Source organism: Eumetopias jubatus, unplaced genomic scaffold (genome assembly GCF_037043125.1).
Source record: "Eumetopias jubatus isolate StellerSeaLion01/CBP00866 unplaced genomic scaffold, mEumJub1_p1.0 scaffold_13, whole genome shotgun sequence".
Taxonomy (NCBI): Eukaryota; Metazoa; Chordata; class Mammalia; order Carnivora; family Otariidae; genus Eumetopias; species Eumetopias jubatus.
In genome coordinates this window covers 11032585-11051330 of record NW_028274819.1, presented here as the reverse complement: position 1 = coordinate 11051330, position 18746 = coordinate 11032585, and the positions used below count along the sequence as shown (strand labels likewise).

At 41.3% G+C, this 18746-nt stretch overlaps 1 protein-coding gene and 1 pseudogene across 1 annotated transcript; both read left to right on the top strand.

Annotated features, from left to right (window-relative positions):
- Nucleotides 1-4187: 4187 nt before the first annotated feature.
- Nucleotides 4188-17684, top strand: MS4A1 (membrane spanning 4-domains A1). Its single transcript, XM_028118231.2, has 7 exons — nucleotides 4188-4391; nucleotides 10325-10499; nucleotides 10935-11054; nucleotides 12160-12216; nucleotides 13708-13944; nucleotides 14923-15024; nucleotides 15900-17684. Exons 2-7 carry the CDS (start codon nucleotides 10341-10343, stop codon nucleotides 16116-16118), a joined length of 894 nt encoding a protein of 297 aa, XP_027974032.1. The 5' UTR covers nucleotides 4188-4391; nucleotides 10325-10340; the 3' UTR covers nucleotides 16119-17684.
- Nucleotides 7072-9978, top strand: LOC114220387 (protein transport protein Sec61 subunit gamma pseudogene; annotated as a pseudogene).
- Nucleotides 17685-18746: the final 1062 nt, after the last annotated feature.

Sequence of the window (18746 nt, the reverse complement as noted above, 5' to 3'; positions counted from 1 at the left end):
GAATTATGTTTGTGAGAAAAAGCCAGAAGGAACATAGAATCTTAAGACTGGCAACTGTTGGAAGCAAAGGGGAGTGACTTAAGAGAGTGGGGTCTGGGAACACTTTTGGCTGATAAAACACATCCTGCCTCTTTGCAATGCCATCTCTTCCTCTCCCCAAATCACATCGTCATCTTGGTGCCACCTCCTCTGTTAGTCATGCATGCACTGAACCGAAGGACAGCAATGTAGCATTGCCACTGTACAAACAGAGAAATGAACCAAAGCCCACGATGTGAAGTGACCAGGTCTATGACATCTCCTGCTGATTTCTCTAAGAGACTCAACCTCGTGGCTCCATGGTTGTGTGGAAAAATGAGTTGGTTGGAAGAATGGCTTGGCCCACAGATTTTGCATTGATACAGCAAGATCATCAATGTGAGCCACTCATGACAACTAGAATAGTAACAAGGAGGACATATGTTGGTTGAAAGCCACTATAACGTTCCAGGAACCATGCTAAGTGTTTTTTGTGTATTACTCATTTAACCTCACAAAAAGTCTAAGAGGTACTAAGCATATCCATCAGCTCCAAAATTTTCTTGTGCCCTTGTTTTGTTTCTTTGTTTTTTGATGAGAACACATAACATGAGATCTTCTTAACATATTTTAGTGTACAATCTGTATTAGTAACTAAGTACTCTGTTGTACAGTAGATCTCTAGAACTTACTCATTTTGCATAACAAAAACTTTATACCCATTGAAAAACAAAGGCCAATTTAACTTTACTGCACATTCAAATCACCAGAGGAACTTCAATAACCCACGCTGCCCCCCCGCCCCCAAATGCACCAGACACCACCCAACAGCAATTAAATCAGAATGTGGTGAGAGCCTGGCATCAATAGTTTTTAAAGATCTCTAGGTGATTCCAATGCAGAGCTTCTCTCGAGCTTAACGGAAGGCAATTGGATTCTGGTAACTGCTTTTGCATTCAGTCTGATGTGATATCTCATGTTCTGTAGCCTGTGGAGATGATAGACGTAAACTTGTGGAAAGGGAAACTAAAGTCTTGGTATTATTATGAGAGCTGTCTTGAGATCACAGACCTCCTGAGAGAGCCTCAAGAACTCCGGGAGATTCCCAGGCCTCACAGGGAGACGGCTGCCTTACGTTGTATTTCCTTCCGCTGACTGAATACCTGCTAAGTATTAGGGATCTTCCTTCTGTCATCCCAGCTGTCATGACAGCCCTCTGAGGTAGGTACATCTAGTCTGTGTCCACAGACATGAAAACTGAAGCTCAAAGTGGTTGATTTTTCTGAGACCACAAAAGGGAGTAAGATTTAGAACCAGGATTTGAGTCAAGATGCCCAACTCCAAATCTCGGCATCCTTTGCTTCTTTTGGCATAGAAAACATTTAGCATATGCAAAGAGATAAACTATCAGATTTTCATTTCTGCCATAAGCTGGAAGGAGAAAGGCCTATGGGTACATATGTGAGGGCAGGAGGCAGGGGAGTGAGATTCTAATGAAAAATATTTATTTAAAAAATTTATTTCCAGTGGAATCATGTTCTGATGAAAAATATCTGGTGCCTGAGTGAGGCTGAGATGTGTGGGTATGTGAGATAATTAAGGGTGAGAATCCCCATCACCTAACAGTAAGGGCTTTTAAGTCAGACCTAGGTCTAAATGTCAGTTTTACAATTTAAAGCTTAGTGACTTGAACAAGTTATTTAACCTTTGTGAGCTTTAAACTCCTAGACTAAAATGCAATAATATTACCTACCTAATGGGTTTACCATGAGCCTTAAATGAAATGTGAACTAATTTAATCAGTGCCTTGAACTTAAAAATCACATGGTAAATGGTAGGTTTTCTTTTAAATTTATAATTGAGGTTTTTTTTTTTTTTGCTTTCCAAGCATCACTTTTTATCACATATGTGGCTTTGGGCCAGTTTCCCTCATTTCCTGATTGTTAGTCCCCACAATTATAAAATGGAATCAATACTATAGGTGTTATATGGACAGTGCTTGGCATATAAGTAGGTGCTCAAATCATTTTATTTGCCTGTTAAAAATATAAAATAGTCCCTCAGGACAGAAGGAAGGCCTCGTAAACTACAAAGCTCTCCTGATGCTGGGTAGCACTGTGATAATCATCTGGATGGGAGAACTAAAGCAGAATCACAATCCCTCACAGCAATCAGAAAATCCAGCCCCACTTTAAAGGGACATATAGACAAATGGCTGAGTGAGGCAAGGACACAAGTAATTATGATGTAGAATGTAGTTTCCACAGGAGAGGCAAAATGTTCCAAGGACAAAAAAAAAAAAAAAAAAAAATGGAGTTTGGAGGTAGAGTTCGGAATAAAAGGAAGGCAAATATGAACTAAATTAAAGTTTAGTTAATAAAATTTTGTGTAGACTTTAAGAAAGAGATCATCGTCTGGAAGCAAGAGGGCCACTAGGTAATGACAAGAGGGGGAGAGATTTTAAATGTGTAAATGTTTGACCTAATATCCTCAAACATTACAGAGAAAAAAATATTATGAAACACAGGAAGTGCTACTGACAAATCCAGACTGTAGTTGGGATTTCAACACACTCAGCACTGCAGTCAATCAATCCAAACCAGCAAAGACAAAATGAAAGTTTGTTTGTTTATATAAATTCAAATTCAAGTTTATTCAGGAGGACTCACCCAAGAGCTGCCTAACTGATCTCACTGGCCACACACACACAAAAACAGAGTAACAAACATTTTAAGACAGACTTGGAAAAACAGGGCCTACATAGAGAAAAGGATATGAAAATTCAGGTTGTGTGAGAAAAGGATATGAAAACTCTGTCCAAGCCTCACTGATGCCAGGCATTTATTAAATTCCCACGCCAACTAACATGATGGCACATTCCAGTGACCACCCATCATCCTGGACTCCAACCTCTGGCCTCACAATCACCCACAGCTCAGATCTCCTGTAATTATCATCCCTGTCACCAACATTCAAGCACTCCAGCAGATCATCAGACCTACAACCAGATGCTTAAATAGCCAGCAGATCTTATGTTTCTGCTCCTGTTCCCTCTATAAGATTTATGAGAGGTGACCGTATGCCTTTTACTTGTATATACTTGATGACAGCAAGTTCTCTATTCAAATGGTAGCCTGTTCCACTAATGAACTCTTTCAATGTTGGGAAGGTGGCATTTGTTTTGATGTTACCCCAAAATCAGGCACTCCAGAACTACTACTACCCATCGGCTCTAACCCTCTGATCCAAACTGTCATCATAGAGAGAGGCAGAGGGAGAAACAGAGAACAGAGGAAGGAGGTGGGGAGAGAGAGAGAGGGATAGAGGCAGAGATGGAGGGAAGACAGGAATTAACCTCAAATTTGTCAGGAGAGCTGCCATATTTTTAGATTAGGCAAACAACTACCTAATTACAGCCCTGGGTGTCTCATAAAATAAAGCAAGGGACAAGTAAATTAAAAGCAATGAGAAATCCAACATATGAACAAAAAAGTTGGGGGCAGGGGAAACAGTATCTTTGGGCAAAACTTCCTCTGATTTTTTTCCCAAATATTTACACTTTCCTGGCTACCGGCTTCCTCCATTCTCTCACTTGATCTAGCAGTGGCACAGCTCCAGGCCAGACTGAAAAGAGAGGGGACACAAGGGAATGAGACAGATGGAAGAAAAAGAGGGGGTTTGTAGGTAAAAGGGCTACTTCCGTTTGTATCCCAAAACATGGAACTCTTGCCTCAAGCTTCTGAGGATGTATTCTACAGCACCAACGTATACTTTTGGGCCATTTCTAGTAAATCCCACACAAGACATACATGGTCCCACTAGAACCCTAAGTGTGGGTAAATGTGGACAATATTTGGAGAGGGATACCTACAACCCTCCCAAATGACCGGGCTTAATGATTCCTGAATCTCTCCACTTGGATACCTTCTTCCTACCTACTCACTCCTAAAAGTGAAGCAAAAAGGTAAAAGTCCTAACAGCCCATCTTTAGAGAATTTCTAGAGCCCTTCTTGCCCTTGGGGATCCACCATCCACACCTGCTTACAGGGTGGGGGCTGCAAATTTCTTCTAATTAGGGTAGCGTAAAGTACGCCAGGCAGTCCCCTGGGGTCCTTTTCAAGAAGTGAAACCTCCTGGTAAGGCAGAAACTTTTTTGTATATCCTTTGGCTCTGGTAAGTGTGCATTAAACCAAAGTGATTGGGGCAAAGGCCAAGGTAGCAGAAGCCACTGATTTCCTGTCACCTGGTATCTATGAGAGGCCCCAGACCTGCCTTATGTCACTCACTCTGTGTATGTGAGACACCAGCAGTGGAAGTGAACTCAGCAGGAAGCATCCGAATCAGCCACGCGCCCGAAGGCCTCGGACACTCAGGTAAGGAGCCAGTTCGCTTTGTTTAAGTGACTAAAACAGAGTGACGGGTAAAGCGTTGGATGGTTTTGGAGACTAGATTCTTGGCTTTCCCTCAAGGGTTTCCCTGGTCAGGTCTTCTGGTATTGTCACAATGTGAGGAGGGGTACCCGGGCTTGCTGCCCACCCACTCCCTTAACCACTCCCTCTCTCAAGAGAGAGCCTGGCCAATGAACTAGGAGCCATTCTGCAAAAGCAGCAGTTTGCAGCATGTAGACAAGAGAATTGTTACCAAGCTCCTGGGCTCAAACCGGAGCTCCACCACCTACAGATCTACAGGCAAGTTACCAAACCTCTACATTCCTCGGTTTGCTCACCTCTAAGATGGGTACCAATGTATTACCCCCTGCCTTATATAAGATTAAACGAGCTAAAATCCTAAAGGTCTTAGAACCACCTGGTTCTACAGAAGAAAATAATCAGCCATGGCTATCATGAAAATATTTCGACTTCTCTTGTTCTGAATGTTTTTTTCTCCAAAGATATCCTGCTAGAGGTGAATACCCCGAGGTGTTGTTAAACATCACAGGCTAACATTTTCTGGAGGGGGACTCGGGGGACATCAAACTGAGCACAAAATTCCTGCCTCAAATCTATCACAGAAGTCTACAGTGAGAGTGCGTACTGTAGACGAGGAAGATTTAAGGAAGGGCCACAAAGATGAGTTTTAGCCACATCATAATTGTTTCCTAAAACCAATATATAATGTGATTACCTTTCCCATTTCCCACAAAATGGCTGGATCTCACTGATCATCAAGCGAGGTGAAACGATCACCTTTTGGTCCAACATCCTGAGCATTTATGTGTAAATCTTCCCTGAGGAAGAAGTTCAGTTTAACATTTATTGAGCTCATAGTACCGGAGAAAACAGGTTCTCTATGTAACCCTAGCAGGACATCCCTTAAGAAATGTACACCCCATTAGAAAAGTTACAGTATTAGCTCATGAAAAAGAAAACAGTTGGTGACAAGGAAGGAATGCAGAGAGCTGGGGGCTTTGAAGAAGCCATGCGAGAGTCTCAGGTGATGTGAGTGTCTAATGGGGATTCTGGCCCTGAAGGAGGCAGGAGGGGAGCATTTCAGTGTGGACAGGGTTCCAAGAAGAAAGCAGGAGATGCGTCCAGATCAGTGGCTCCAGTGGGGAGCAGTAGGGTGCAGCTTCAGAAGGGCTGTAGACCTGCACCTTGAAGGCCGTGGGGGGTCCAGGTACAGGTTTCTCCCAGAGGCAATAACAGCCCAGACAGAGTTCAAGCTCAGAATGCGCAGGCCTTCAAGTGGTGATTTGGCGCCTGATCTAGTGGCTCTACAGAGGATGGATTAGACAAGAGAAAGACTGAAGGCAGAAGAGTAGGACTTTTGTGCTAACCCAGGAGGGGAAATGAGAATCAAATTCATGGGGTGACACTGGGAGTAGAAAATGGTCCACACACCAAGACCCCTTACAGAGGAAGAGGCGGCACGACTGACCGAACATGGAGATGAAGGAGCTGGAGAGAAACATGGCTCCCGCTCTTTAAGCCTGGGGGACAGAGGAACAGAAATAAAGCAATCTGAGTGGTCCTGCCTGAGGAAAGACCACAGACTCTGCAGCACAGTCCTCGGACACAGCAGCCTCAGCTGAGTGGCTCTGGCAGCATCCGGCAGGCAGCGAAGCTCAGGGAGCGAGTGGGTGGTGAGGAGGTGGAGGCGACAAGCTTGGAAGAAGCTGGCACTAAGAGAGGGGGGACACTAGACAGCGGCTGGGGACATTGCCAGATTGAAGGAAGGGGGCTGGGAATGGGGACACTGCAGCACATTTTAATCACCAAAAGGCCCAGTAGTAACCGTTCTTATTTGAGTGTTTAGTACATTATAAATTGCAAATCACCTCACGTTCCCAAACAGCACTCTGAATAGTGAGGCAAGAGAAGTGGCAAGCAGCAGAGCCGGGACTAGCACTTTCCGTGGCACAGCACCGCAAATAAAGACTGAAGGTGCAAGAACCACTTTCTCTGAAGGACTGACGTCCTGGCAGATGGGGATGGCTGAGGAGCACAGGCAGAGGGAAAGGAAGTCAGAACATCCTTCCTCAGAGATAATACGCACCTGAGGCCAGAAAGGATAAAAATGCAGAACTATTTTGAGTGGCAAAGGAGGAAGTTGAGGTAACAAAACCTAGGCAGCTTTGACCTTCTCATTATATGATGTAATTACTGGACCTAAAAGTCATTATTTGAACCAAAACCCATAAAGGCTGTGAGATTTTCCGCAGCGGATGCACACAGAAACAGTGGTGCCTTTTAAAAACCAAAAAAAGATTTGCAGAAGTCACTGTAATGAAATATGGGGCAGTGTCTGATCGACTGAGCCCTGATGGTAATATAGTTTAGTGAAAACAAAATCCTACTGTGATCACATTCTGACCAATGTGCCCAGTAACCCTTGCTAATGGACCAACTAGGCTTTGAGCACAACTGTGTGTTGGGCACTTTAAGTCATTGTGAAAAATTAAAAAACAATGATAGGGCAAAGCTGCAGGAATCTATGATATCCTTAGGAGTATGTGCTCTAATTTTATATATTCCCATACAACAAAAATTTGAGTACTAGTCTACAATGCTCTGGCATAAAAATATGTATATATTTTAGAGAGATTATTTCCATAAAAAATGAAGTAGCATATCGAAACGGGTATGTTTATGTTTATAAACTACTATTTTACATAATACGTGTTGAAGGCTTCATAGAAATAGAGTTGCCATAGTGAGACATCAATTTTAATAGTGAAATAAAATATTTCTCCCCAACGGTCATTACTGCCACTAGCCATTGCAGACATGGCCCCAGTAGAACTCGGCTTATACGGAGGTTTATCTCACCAATAATACAGACACAGCCTCAGGCAGTTGAAAAATAAGGAGAAATTAAAACAACAGTAGTCCAGTTGTCTTCGTCTGTCCAGAGAACTGATGACCCTTTGCTCTTTAAGTTGTCCTCACTAAAAAGAGCCCTCTGGAGAGGAATGTGGGGGCTCCAGCTCATTCCCTTCTTACCAAGGGGAAAACTAACCTCTCTGGGCTTGCACTTCCACATCTGCAAAAAAGACAAAATGACTACTTAGTAAGGCAGGCGGCTTGGCACTATATGCATGACATCCCAGGCATGCAGAGGGTGCTCAGTAAACAACTGAACTACGTGGTCTGGCCGCGAGGCAGCAGAAAGAGCGCCAGCCTCAGAGCCACAGTGACTGTCTTCTGGTTTGTCACCGATTGCAAGATCTGTAACGAGCCACAGCCCATCCCTGGGCTGCAGCTTCCTCATTTGTCAAATGAACAGAATGGTTTCTCAGGTTTTAACCAGTTCCAAAAATTCTGCCTGGTGATAAGAATCAGTCTGTAAACTCCTTCATGGGCTATATTAATACATTCCTTTTCGTCAGTGATCTTGTTGGTTGGTTTGTGGTGCAAAGCACCAAAACCTCCAAGACCACATGACACCTGGTAATTGAGAGGTGAAGCAAAATCAAGTGCAAAATACCCAGTTGAAGTCTCCTCTCTTCCCTTCAGCCCGTGGTCCTGAAAAATATTCTGATTTCAATTGCTTTCTAGTCACCCAAATAGCACATCCATCTGAAGAGGGGAGAGGTTCATAAGTGAAAGGCTGAACCCCTGTTCTGCACAGGGGCCAAAGTAGCCACAGATACCTTGTTAGGTAAGTCCAAGCCCTCATTTTCAATCTCTAGTAGCCATGTAACTGGAACAAGTGACCTAACAATTTCATGCCCCTATCACCTTTTCCACACAATAGAACCAACAATTCATCCCTTGTCCACTCTGTGAGGCTTAAATGAACTTCAGATGTGAAATCTCTTTGTCACTATAAGGTGGGTGCAAACACGAGACCTGGGAGACTCCCAAGCACCTGTCCCACAGCACACCTACAGGCACCCAGCTCAGTGTGACTTCAACAGGATAAGCAAGCTGGGCAGACAGTCTTGGTCTCCAAGGCCCCTTACATGACTTACAGTTGACAAAGATGAGACCAAACATGTGTCCCTAAAGAGAGATTTCCAGGGCCCAGGAAAGATCCAATGGAATTCATGTAAGTAATTGACATAAACAAATAAATGCCAAAAGGAAGCACAGATGAAGACAGTTGAACAGTCTTACAACATGAGAACTGGGAAGGGTCTTGGTAATAATCACTAACTTCAGAAATGAATAAATCATGAAATCTAAGAACAGACAGCACTTCCTACTTTCTCCCCATGTATGAGGCACTTTCATATGCGAACTTACTTATTTCTCACAATGTATCTGTGACAGGGGTACTGGTCTCATTTTTCCAATGGGAAGAACAGGAACTAATGCTCCTAAAGGTAATAATACCAAGAACTAGAACAGCAACAAAAACAAGTAATAATTATCCAGACACGAGTGCTTTACATACATTTATTTCCTCAGCAACTCAATCCACATAATTTAGATACTGAACAAGAGGGTCAAAGTCTCTGCTTTGATAGAATTTATATTCTAGTGGGGAGAGACTGCTAATAAACAAGCAAGCAAATAATCAAGGTAATTCCCCATAGTGGTAAGTGCCATGATGCAAAGAACTGGGGTGCTGTGAATGAGGATCACTGTGGACTAAGGATTCAGGCAAGGCTTTTTCTGAGGAGCTGACATTTGAGCTACACCCGAATGAAAAGACACCAGCCATGCACAGACCATGAGTCCATTGAAGTCTTACAAAAACCTTATACTGTAAGACAAGAACGATAATTCCCATTTTGCAGTTGAAAAACTTGAGGCCCAGAGAATTTAAAGAACTTGCCTGTAGTTTCACAGCAACAGAATAATCACAATTTGAACCCAGGCAACCTGTCTCAGGAGGCCACGGTCTTACAAACAACCGTAGAGAGCCTCCTCAAAGTGATTTATTCTAGGTTACAGAGTTGGTGGTAGAGGAGACTAGAATCAGCTCCTACTGACTCTAACAGGCCTCACCATACTCCTTCATGATGCCTCTGGCCCATCACAATGGACAAAAGCAGATAAGCAAAAGGCTGAGGATAAGGCAATGACAAAATACATTTTCCAATATGAGAGTATAAGAAAAGCATCCAGGAATGAGAGACACACGGGACATGCAGACAGACAAACATGGATTTCTCTACAATGATAAAGCGTGCCCCAAACATTGTCGTCAAGAATCCCGGCAGGGAAATCAGTTCACTTTTGTGCTACGTGTTGCCGGTGTCTGAGCAGTTGGCTGGCAGGCATCATGGATCAGGTAATGCAGTTTGTTGAGCCAAGTCGGCAGTTTGTGAAGGACTCAATCCGGGTGGTTAAAAGATGCACTAAACCTGACAGAAAAGAATTCCAGAAGATTGCCATGGCAACAGCAATAGGATTTGCTATAACGGGATTCATTGGCTTTTTTGTGAAATTAATCCTTATCCCTATTAATATCATCATTGTTGGCGGTTGAATACCTTTTTAGAAGAATTTTTCATCTTGGAATTAGTGAATAAGTGAGGGTTTGAGAAGCTCATGGAGTAAAAATTTGCCTATATGTTTTGTGTTTTTCTTTCATTTTTTTGTCTTCCACGGTGTTTTGTATTTGTAAATTAAAACAATTTCAAAATTAAAAAAAAGAATCCTGGCAGGGATCCCTGGGCGCGTGGGTCCTTGCCTGAGATGCCCCCTTCAGATCCTGTCTTCAAACACAGCAGTAGGCTTTGCCCCAGACCCAAAGCCACTGGGAAGAGGCCATGTCTATGTACCCTCAACAACACTCATGGAAGGAATACGGAGAAAAGTATTCAGATGCACGAGACAAGATAAAAGACTGCTGAAAATCCCATTCTCTCTCTCTCTCTCTCTCTCTCTCTGCCCATTTTATTATTTATTTTTAGGAGTTCTAAGCGTGAAATGACGACACCCAGAAATTCAAGGAGTGGAACTTTCCAAGCAGATCCTATGAAAGGTCCTACTGCCATGCATCCTGTTCAAAAAATAATTCCCAAAAGGATGCCTTCATTGGTGGGCCCTACACAAAACTTCTTCATGAGAGAATCTAAGACATTAGGGGTAAGTCAGCTGCACTCCATTCTGTATCCTAGAGACTTTCTGGCCTACAGAAGCAGATGCTGTAGGCTAGGTACAGACTGCAATCCAACTAGAAGGTATTTGACCCAACCCGAGATGTTCTTTACATCTGACACAATGTGCCAAATCAGGGATGTGCAGAGAAATTACCACAGTGATCTTTCTCCTTTTGATTTTGTGGTTTGCGTATTTAGGGGTCTCCCATCCAAGTTTTTCACCAGCATCCCAGACATATCTGCCTTGGAAATGCCCCAGGTGGTGGGGAAAACGGATCTGAACAAGACAAAGGTCTTGGCACCTCCGCCACTTCCTTTAGGCATTTTACGCAACCCCAAGTCAGGAGCTTCTAGCCTTACCTTTGTTTTCTGACTTGATGATGACTTCAGTTCATCATCAGTGCCCCCATTCTCTCTCCAGGCCGTCCAGATTATGAATGGGCTCTTCCACACTGCCCTAGGCGGCCTCCTGATGATTCACACGGATATCTATGCACCTATATGTATAACTGTGTGGTACCCTCTCTGGGGAGGCATTATGGTGAGTAAAAGCTAACAACCATTTGGGAAGTGATGCAGACAAAAAGGCTGAGGAAAGTACATGGCTGGGAAATAGGTTATGAGGTTAAAATAATTTACTGGAAAGAGAAGTTGACTAAATTGAGCATGAATCCCATTGAAAGTCAGTGGTTATGCTTCACGTGAATTCAGAGGGAAGATTGTCCAATGTGGGACCTCTCCAAAGTCAATGTGGAGAGGGGGGAGAAGGGCACTAAACATTTGGACCGTACAGCATGGTGTTTCAGAAAGCAGGAAGTCAGAGGAGCATCCCATTTCCTCCCACCTGGTCCTTTCTCCTAGAGTTCTGTGTAGCTGTGTCGCAGGTGGTAAAAATCAGTCCCATCCCAAATGACTCTCCTCTGGCTTATCAGCAGAGCAGCAATCCTTATGGCTCTTTCATGTACATGTTTTCCAAGCTTGTAACCTTGTCTGGGTGTGGTATGGGGTAGCCATGTTTATACCATCATGATACTTCCATAGTTGCCACTATAAAGATGTGTCCAGGATTGAAATTTTCAGAACAAAGAGAGATGGATTAGAACAAGAGTTTCCTCCATTTTATGGCCTGAACAGTAGACAAGGAAGATAAGAAATAATCGCCATCACTTCCTGCAGTGGCCAATGTTTTAGTGGAGCGCCTATGGTCTTCAGGCCACGTATTTCCTTCCACACTGATTCACTCTTCATTGGCATCAGTCCTTTAAACCACCATGAACTCCAAAGAGAAATTCCACGAATTTAAAAAAGAAAAACTAAAAATAAAACTTTCAAATTCACAGTTGTTAGTATTCATTGACCTGAAAACATGAGTTCTGCCTCTGGTCTTACTATATTCCTAGTCACAGCTCCCCAGTTAGTTGAATAAAAGGCATAGACTGAATATAGCTGAGCATGAATAAAGGAGAAATGTGACTGCTGAAGAATGAATACTGTAAAAATGGCTGGACAGTTTTGTGAAAGTGGCTGGAAATGTGGATAGCTTTTTTACAACCAGTTCTCAATGTGAAAAGTGACCTCTCTCCCTCTCTGCCTCTCTTATCCCATGTCCCCCACACCTTCCCCACCCACCACCTCTTTTTTCACAGTATATCATTTCTGGATCACTCCTGGCAACAGCAGACAAAAACCCCAGGAAGAGTTTGGCAAGTAATCGTATGTCCTTCTTTCCCCACAATAGAGAAATATCTACTTTCTCAGTTGAAAACAAAAAGACCTATGGGATCACAGTAGCACTGAGTTATCTCTCAATCCCCAAAAGCAAAAGATTCTCTAGAGAGCTGCTGTGATGTTATTCATAATAAACTTGGAAATGAGACCGACCTGAATTATGTCCATGGAAACAGAATTATAGGCTGACCCATGAACAGCAACATGCTATGGTCTAATGAGTGTTAAATGTGTGAGAGTAACAGATCTCTTTGAGAACTGTGTCATTTCTCTTAAACCACCATTTAGGAAAACTCTAATCAATACTGTGATTCACTTAATCCTCGTTAACTTTGAGCAAGTCAGTTTACCTCTATGTACCTCTATAAAATGGTGCTACCATATTGTCATGAGGATGAATGGCCTGATATACATGAAAGTGCTTCAGAGGCTTCAAGAAGCTACAAAGGGACTTACTCTATAACACATTTACACCCTACAACACATTTACACCCAGGGTCATGAGCTTACCAGCAAGTTCCTCCCCCAAGTTTTTTATACTTACTAACAAGTTATTACTAATTTGTGTCACTTCCAAAGTCAGTGAGGGATTGAATGAATGGAAATGGCTCTTCTCTAGAGTGGTCTGACAAACTCAGTTTTTTTGGGGGGAACAAGTTGTTTTATTCTCCAGATATAGCCAGTCCTACTGACTTGCCATCTGTAGGTCTTATTGCCAGGGATGAGCTATGTATGTCTTAAAATAATCATCAATAATCCTATACTATTAGGTACTTGCCATATATATTTTCCTGTTTTGACCTTTTATCATTCCTGCAAGTAGAACACTCCCTCTGACACCCTTTACCTACGCTACCTAGAGACATCAGCCCTAATGACATTTTGAAAGATGGCAGGCTGAGGCTGATTGCAACCTGTGTCAACAGGGAGTAGGTGGTGGTGTTCTTGCCACTGTTTGTTTCCACTTGTTGGTATAGACCCAGAGGGTTCTATCTGCTCCTTCCCTCCCTAAACCCACAGAACCATCTCACCTCATTGTGATAGAAGAAACTCCTTCCCCCCTGTTCCCTCTACCTTCCTATGCAGACATAATCTGAATACTATTTATAGTCACTTACTCAACCAATATTTACTGAATGCCTACCAGGGTGAGGGCAGTGGCAGTGAAAGCAAGTACAGGGGTACAAAATAGAAGGATTTAGGATGACTCTTAGAATTTTCTCTTGATAAACTGGATATGAAGGGTTAAAATGAGATGGGGAAGACCAAGGAAGGAATGCAAGTTAGAGATGAAGGTTGTCATTACAGTGACAAGGACACTAAAACCACTGAGAGAAGTATGGTTTAATATGATGTAGGTGTAGTGCCCTTGTGAGTCAGAGGAATGGGATCTGGAATTCCTTCCTAGCTTAGATTCACCAAATGAAATCAAACCCCATTAACAAATCTTCGTGTCTCCATTTCAGGTCAAAGGGAAAATGATAATGAACTCATTGAGCCTCTTTGCTGCTATTTCTGGAATAATTTTTTTGATCATGGACATATTTAATATTACCATTTCCCATTTTTTTAAAATGGATAATTTGAATCTTATTAAAGTTTCCACACCATATATTAACATACACAACTGTGAACCAGCTAACCCTGCTGAGAAAAACTCTCTGTCTATACAATATTGTGACAGCATACGATCTGTTTTCTTGGTAAGTGTGAAATCAGGTTTCTTTTCAGGGAAGAAGTTTACTGTTTTTATTATGAGTGTCAACTCTGGATTAAGATATCTGCCACTTACTGCCTATACAGCTTTTGGGCAAGAATTTTAACCACATTCTGCCTCAGTTTCTTCAGCTGTAAAATTGAAATTAACAGTACTTATCTCGTAGGGCTGTTTTGAGTGATTAAGTTAACATATGCAAAATGCTTAGAACTGGTACACAGAAAATGTTATGTGTTTGCTTTAAAATTAATTATTATTATTATTAATCCTGGTTAATAATTATTAGTATGATTAAGATGGACACTGAAGAAGTACCTACGTTATTATGAACATCTTTTGCCTCAATGAGTTTTTTGGGTAGAGTTTGAAGGCGGAAAATGTATCTTCCAAGTATAGATAGGTTTCCTTCACTGTGATACCATACCACCTAAAGCTGGATACAACTTAATTTGGGATTCAGTGGTTAATTTTTCCTACATAGGATTGATTCTGCAACTAATTACCGTTGCCTTATTTTCTATCAGCAACATGCATTAACTATCTGTGGTGTGCCAGTTGTGCTAAGCATTAGGGTTTTAAAGATAATAGTAGTTCTTATAGTTGATCATTACCTAAAGAACTGAACTTCTAATCTTAATTTTAGCCAACAGTCACTGACCGAGCAGCAACCATATTTTTTTTTTTAATATTTTTTAAAGATTTTATTTATTTATCTAATTGACAGAGAGAGAGAGAGAGAGACAGTGAGAGCAGGAACACAAGCAGGGGGAGTGGGAGAGGGAGAAGCAGGCCCCCCGGGGAGCAGGGAGCCCAATGCGGGACTCGATCCCAGGACCCTGGGATCATGACCTGAGCCGAAGGCAGACGCTTAACCGACTAAGCCACTCAGGTGCCCCCTGAGCAGCAACCATATTCTTTGAGCTACTATTATATTTTTGCCCTTGTTTTTTCTGTCATTCTTCAGGGCATTTTTGCTGTGATGATGATCTTTACCTTCTTCCAGAAACTTGTGATGGCTGGCATTGTTGAGCATGAATGGAAACAACTGTGCTCCAAACCTAAATCTGTAAGTAGTAGCCACCCTGTCCACTAACCCCCTCTGGGAAATCATATCTACATAAAAAATCATTTACGGCAAATGTAATCTAATATATCTTTGAGACTAAGAGCTTCATGAAAAATGGTCTTGGCAGATTTCTGGAAAGCAGAAAATACCTAATGAAGCAAAAGTGTCTTGAAATTTGAAATAAGCCTAAAGTTTAGACAGAGGATACAGCCCTCTGATATGTGCACTTACTGACCCTGAGTTCCTCTTCACTCCACATGCCCATCTCGATTTCATGATTCCACACTGACCGTGTAAAAGTGGGGTGGCTGCAGGTTGAAGGCTGATAAAAGCACTGGTTCATCCACTTAATTTCTCACTATTCCCTCCCCTGCCCACCTGCACCTTTTCATCAAATCTCTCTTCCAAAACAATAGGTTCAGAGAGGCTCCACATTTGGGAGATAGGAATATCCCAGTGACAGACTGATTATCAACTGCTCCGAACTACAGAATGTTAGCTTAAAATTTAGAAATCATCACAGTTCCTTCATTTTACAGATGAGAAAAACAGGATTCGAGGGAAAACAACCTTCCCAAGGTTATATCCAATAAAGGCAAATCAAAACTAGAATCTAAATTCCTCAATCACTGCAGTGTTCTTTTCCCAAATACTGTGTGATCATTCCAGGCAATGTGGCAAGTATCTGCTGACCTTGAAGATGAGCTTTGATAAGTGACTTGATCCCTTGGGAAATCAGTCCTGGTATTTGGAGATATATAGGAAATAACATAAACAGCATAAAAACCAGGAGGTATTTGATAGATATTCATAGTTTGTTGACGAATGTGCCAATATAAAAGGTCAAGAAACGTTTGTTTAATTTTGTGTCCTAGGATGTAGTTGTCCTGTTAGCTGCTGAAGGAAAAAAAGAACAGCCAGTTGAAACAACAGATGAAATGGTTGAGCTGACTGAAACATCTTCCCAACCAAAGAATGAAGAAGAGATTGAAATTATTCCAGTCCAAGAAGAAGAAGAAGAAATGGAAGTAAATTTTCCAGAACCTCCCCAGGATCAGGAACCTTCACCAATAGAAAATGACAGCATTCCTTAAATGATTTTTTTTTCTTTCTGTTTCTTTTTCTTAGGCATTAGAAACTAGTGTTCATAGCTTCCAAGAGACATATCCACCCCCATTTCCTGAGGCCTTCTGCAAGTATCCTCCATCTGTCTCTCTGGCCTTTGCACAGAGTGACCACAGCTCACTCACGCTCACTCTCTCTCTCTCATGCAGATAACACAGCCACTGCAGGCAAAGCATGTCAGCATGTTTCCTGTCTGGGGCAGCTTATTTACATTACAAGGCAGACTAGGTGCTGCGCTGCATGATTTCTCACTAGCCTTTTCCTTAGATAAGACTTTGTAGTAGTGGTCAAAGTGGCAATTCCATCTCTGCCCCTAATGAGAAAGATAAACGTGGGCTCCAGGCCATCCTGAAACTATCTTTAATTCCTTCCACATCTACATATTTTGTGGAGTCTCTTTTGCACCACTGTCTTAAGGAAAGTAAAAAATCGTAATACTGAGGTGCAATAAGGAACTATTCCATCTTTCTATGGGGCTGACACTGTGGTACATTCTTAGAGCATCCACACCCCATCACGGAAGCTCTAAGTGGCCAATACCAACCCTTTCTTTGTACAAACAGCACAGCTTATAAATGGACATGTCTGTATCTGTCTTAACTTTTCTTAGCTCCTGCTCTAGGCTCTTGGTTGCACTGTCTACCTACTTTTAGCCTTTAGGCAAGAGAAGAATCAAAGAAAATGCCATAATGAGTACCCAAATCTTAAATGATAATCAACAGTTGTATTTGTAATTTCCAGTTCACAAAGTAGTTTATCAAATAATTACATTTGATCTTCTATAATCAAGAAAAAAAAACCCATCCATATTTTACAAATGATTCAAAGAGGCTAAGTAATTTATAAATAAGTAAAGGTAATTTGTCAGTGGTCACAGCTAGTAATTTTGAGAGCCTTTTTTCAGACCCAGATCTTCTTACTCAAATCCTATAATGTCTGAAATAACCAAACTGCCTGCATAAACTACTTGAGCAAAGTCAACAGGTTTTAATAAGCACCTGCTCTCTGACCAGCATGAGATAGGTGTTGAGAGAAACACAAAAGAGTCAGGAATCAAGTTTTACTCCTTGGGGATGAAAAAATTTAAACATTCACAACATTTGGAAAACTACTTACATCATTAATATATACTTAGCTGTAGATTACATAATGCAGACACTAAGTGCTATGGACATTTTCAAAAAAGAAGATCATGCTTGAAAATAATATAATTAGTTATGATGCCAAATCTCAGGCAATAGCTACCTTACTTCTCAATTCCTGTTTATGTTAAGACATACTAGTACCCTACATAGAAAGAATGTTAATATAATCTATCAATTACATTTGAGCATTTTCGATATTTAAGTGCTGCCAGATTCTGGCAGGTATACAAAGAGATTTCTACTCCTTGTGATATTTCTACTTTTTTAGGGACCACCAATAGAAGATATTTTCTGTGATTAGAAAAAAAAAAGAGATGAGACATTTCTCTATGTAAAGTCCTCAAAATTAGCTTTAAATGAATAAAACTGTATTTGTGTTCTTGTCTGAAACCGATGATTCCAATATGGTGTTTGCCCAGTCTTCTGTGTTCTTGTGATGTCAACCCATGAGGGAAGCTCCCATAGCCTTAACTTCATATTCACATAAGCTCAATCTGAGTTTGAACTGTGTGATGTCAGGACTTCAGCTATTTATGCCAGCGTATTCTTACACACAGATTCCCAAGGAAAATTTTCATGGAAAATTTAATAATTGAATAACAGATTTCTCCCACTTAGCACTCCAGAATGTGGCTAAAATATAAAACAGGCAATCTTGCCTTGAACTAGAAGAAAGGGACAAGAGCAGTGGCAGACCAGAGGAAAACAACTGATGAGAGGACCTTCAAAGAAGACAAGATCTCACCTCTATCTTATTTTCTCCACTTCTGAAATATATATTGAGGATCCCTCTCCGAATCCATTGTCTTTAATATATAGTTTTAAGTATATTTTTTATTCAAGTATAATTAGCATACTGTATTATATTAGTTATTTTATTCATTTTTATGATCTCAAATAATTAGTTTTTACTGACCTCATGTAACTCCTTATGAGACAGCACTAATGTGTATTGTTGAAGAAGAATGAAAGTAATTGCTATGATTTCTCCCCAATTATCCCTTTGGCAATTTGTTCCTAATGGGGTGACTAACCACCCCAGTCAATCTGGGACTGAAGGACTTCCTGAAATGCAGAACTTTCAGTGCTAAAACCCAAATAAGTGAGAGGCAAACCAGGATGGTTGGTCACCCCAGTTCACAGTGATACATAATTGTACCTAGTTGCAATCACTACATAATCTGCTTTTCATACTTAACATTATATCATACATATTTTTACTTATTGATATATAATTTTCATAAGTTATTTTTCATGGTAACTTAGTACTTCATTGCGTCAATATAGAATAATTCAATATTCCTCTATAGTTGGGTACTAAGGGCCTTTTTTTCCTTTGGAAATGTTTGGAGCTACATAAAACATGAGCAAGATACACATTTCCTCTTCTCATTATTCAAAATGTGGCTTTACACTTCAAGCATTGTCACAGTCTGTCAATAGGAAGTAATG

Excerpts from the sequence above, each read along its gene's own strand:
- MS4A1 (XM_028118231.2), top strand. The coding sequence starts at position 10,341 with ATGACGACACCCAGAAATTCAAGGAGTGGAACTTTCCAAGCAGATCCT. Across the intron at positions 10,500-10,934 it reads GAGAATCTAAGACATTAGGG|GCCGTCCAGATTATGAATGG; the intron begins GTAAGTCAGCTG and ends TTCTCTCTCCAG. Across the intron at positions 12,217-13,707 it reads AAAACCCCAGGAAGAGTTTG|GTCAAAGGGAAAATGATAAT; the intron begins GCAAGTAATCGT and ends TCTCCATTTCAG.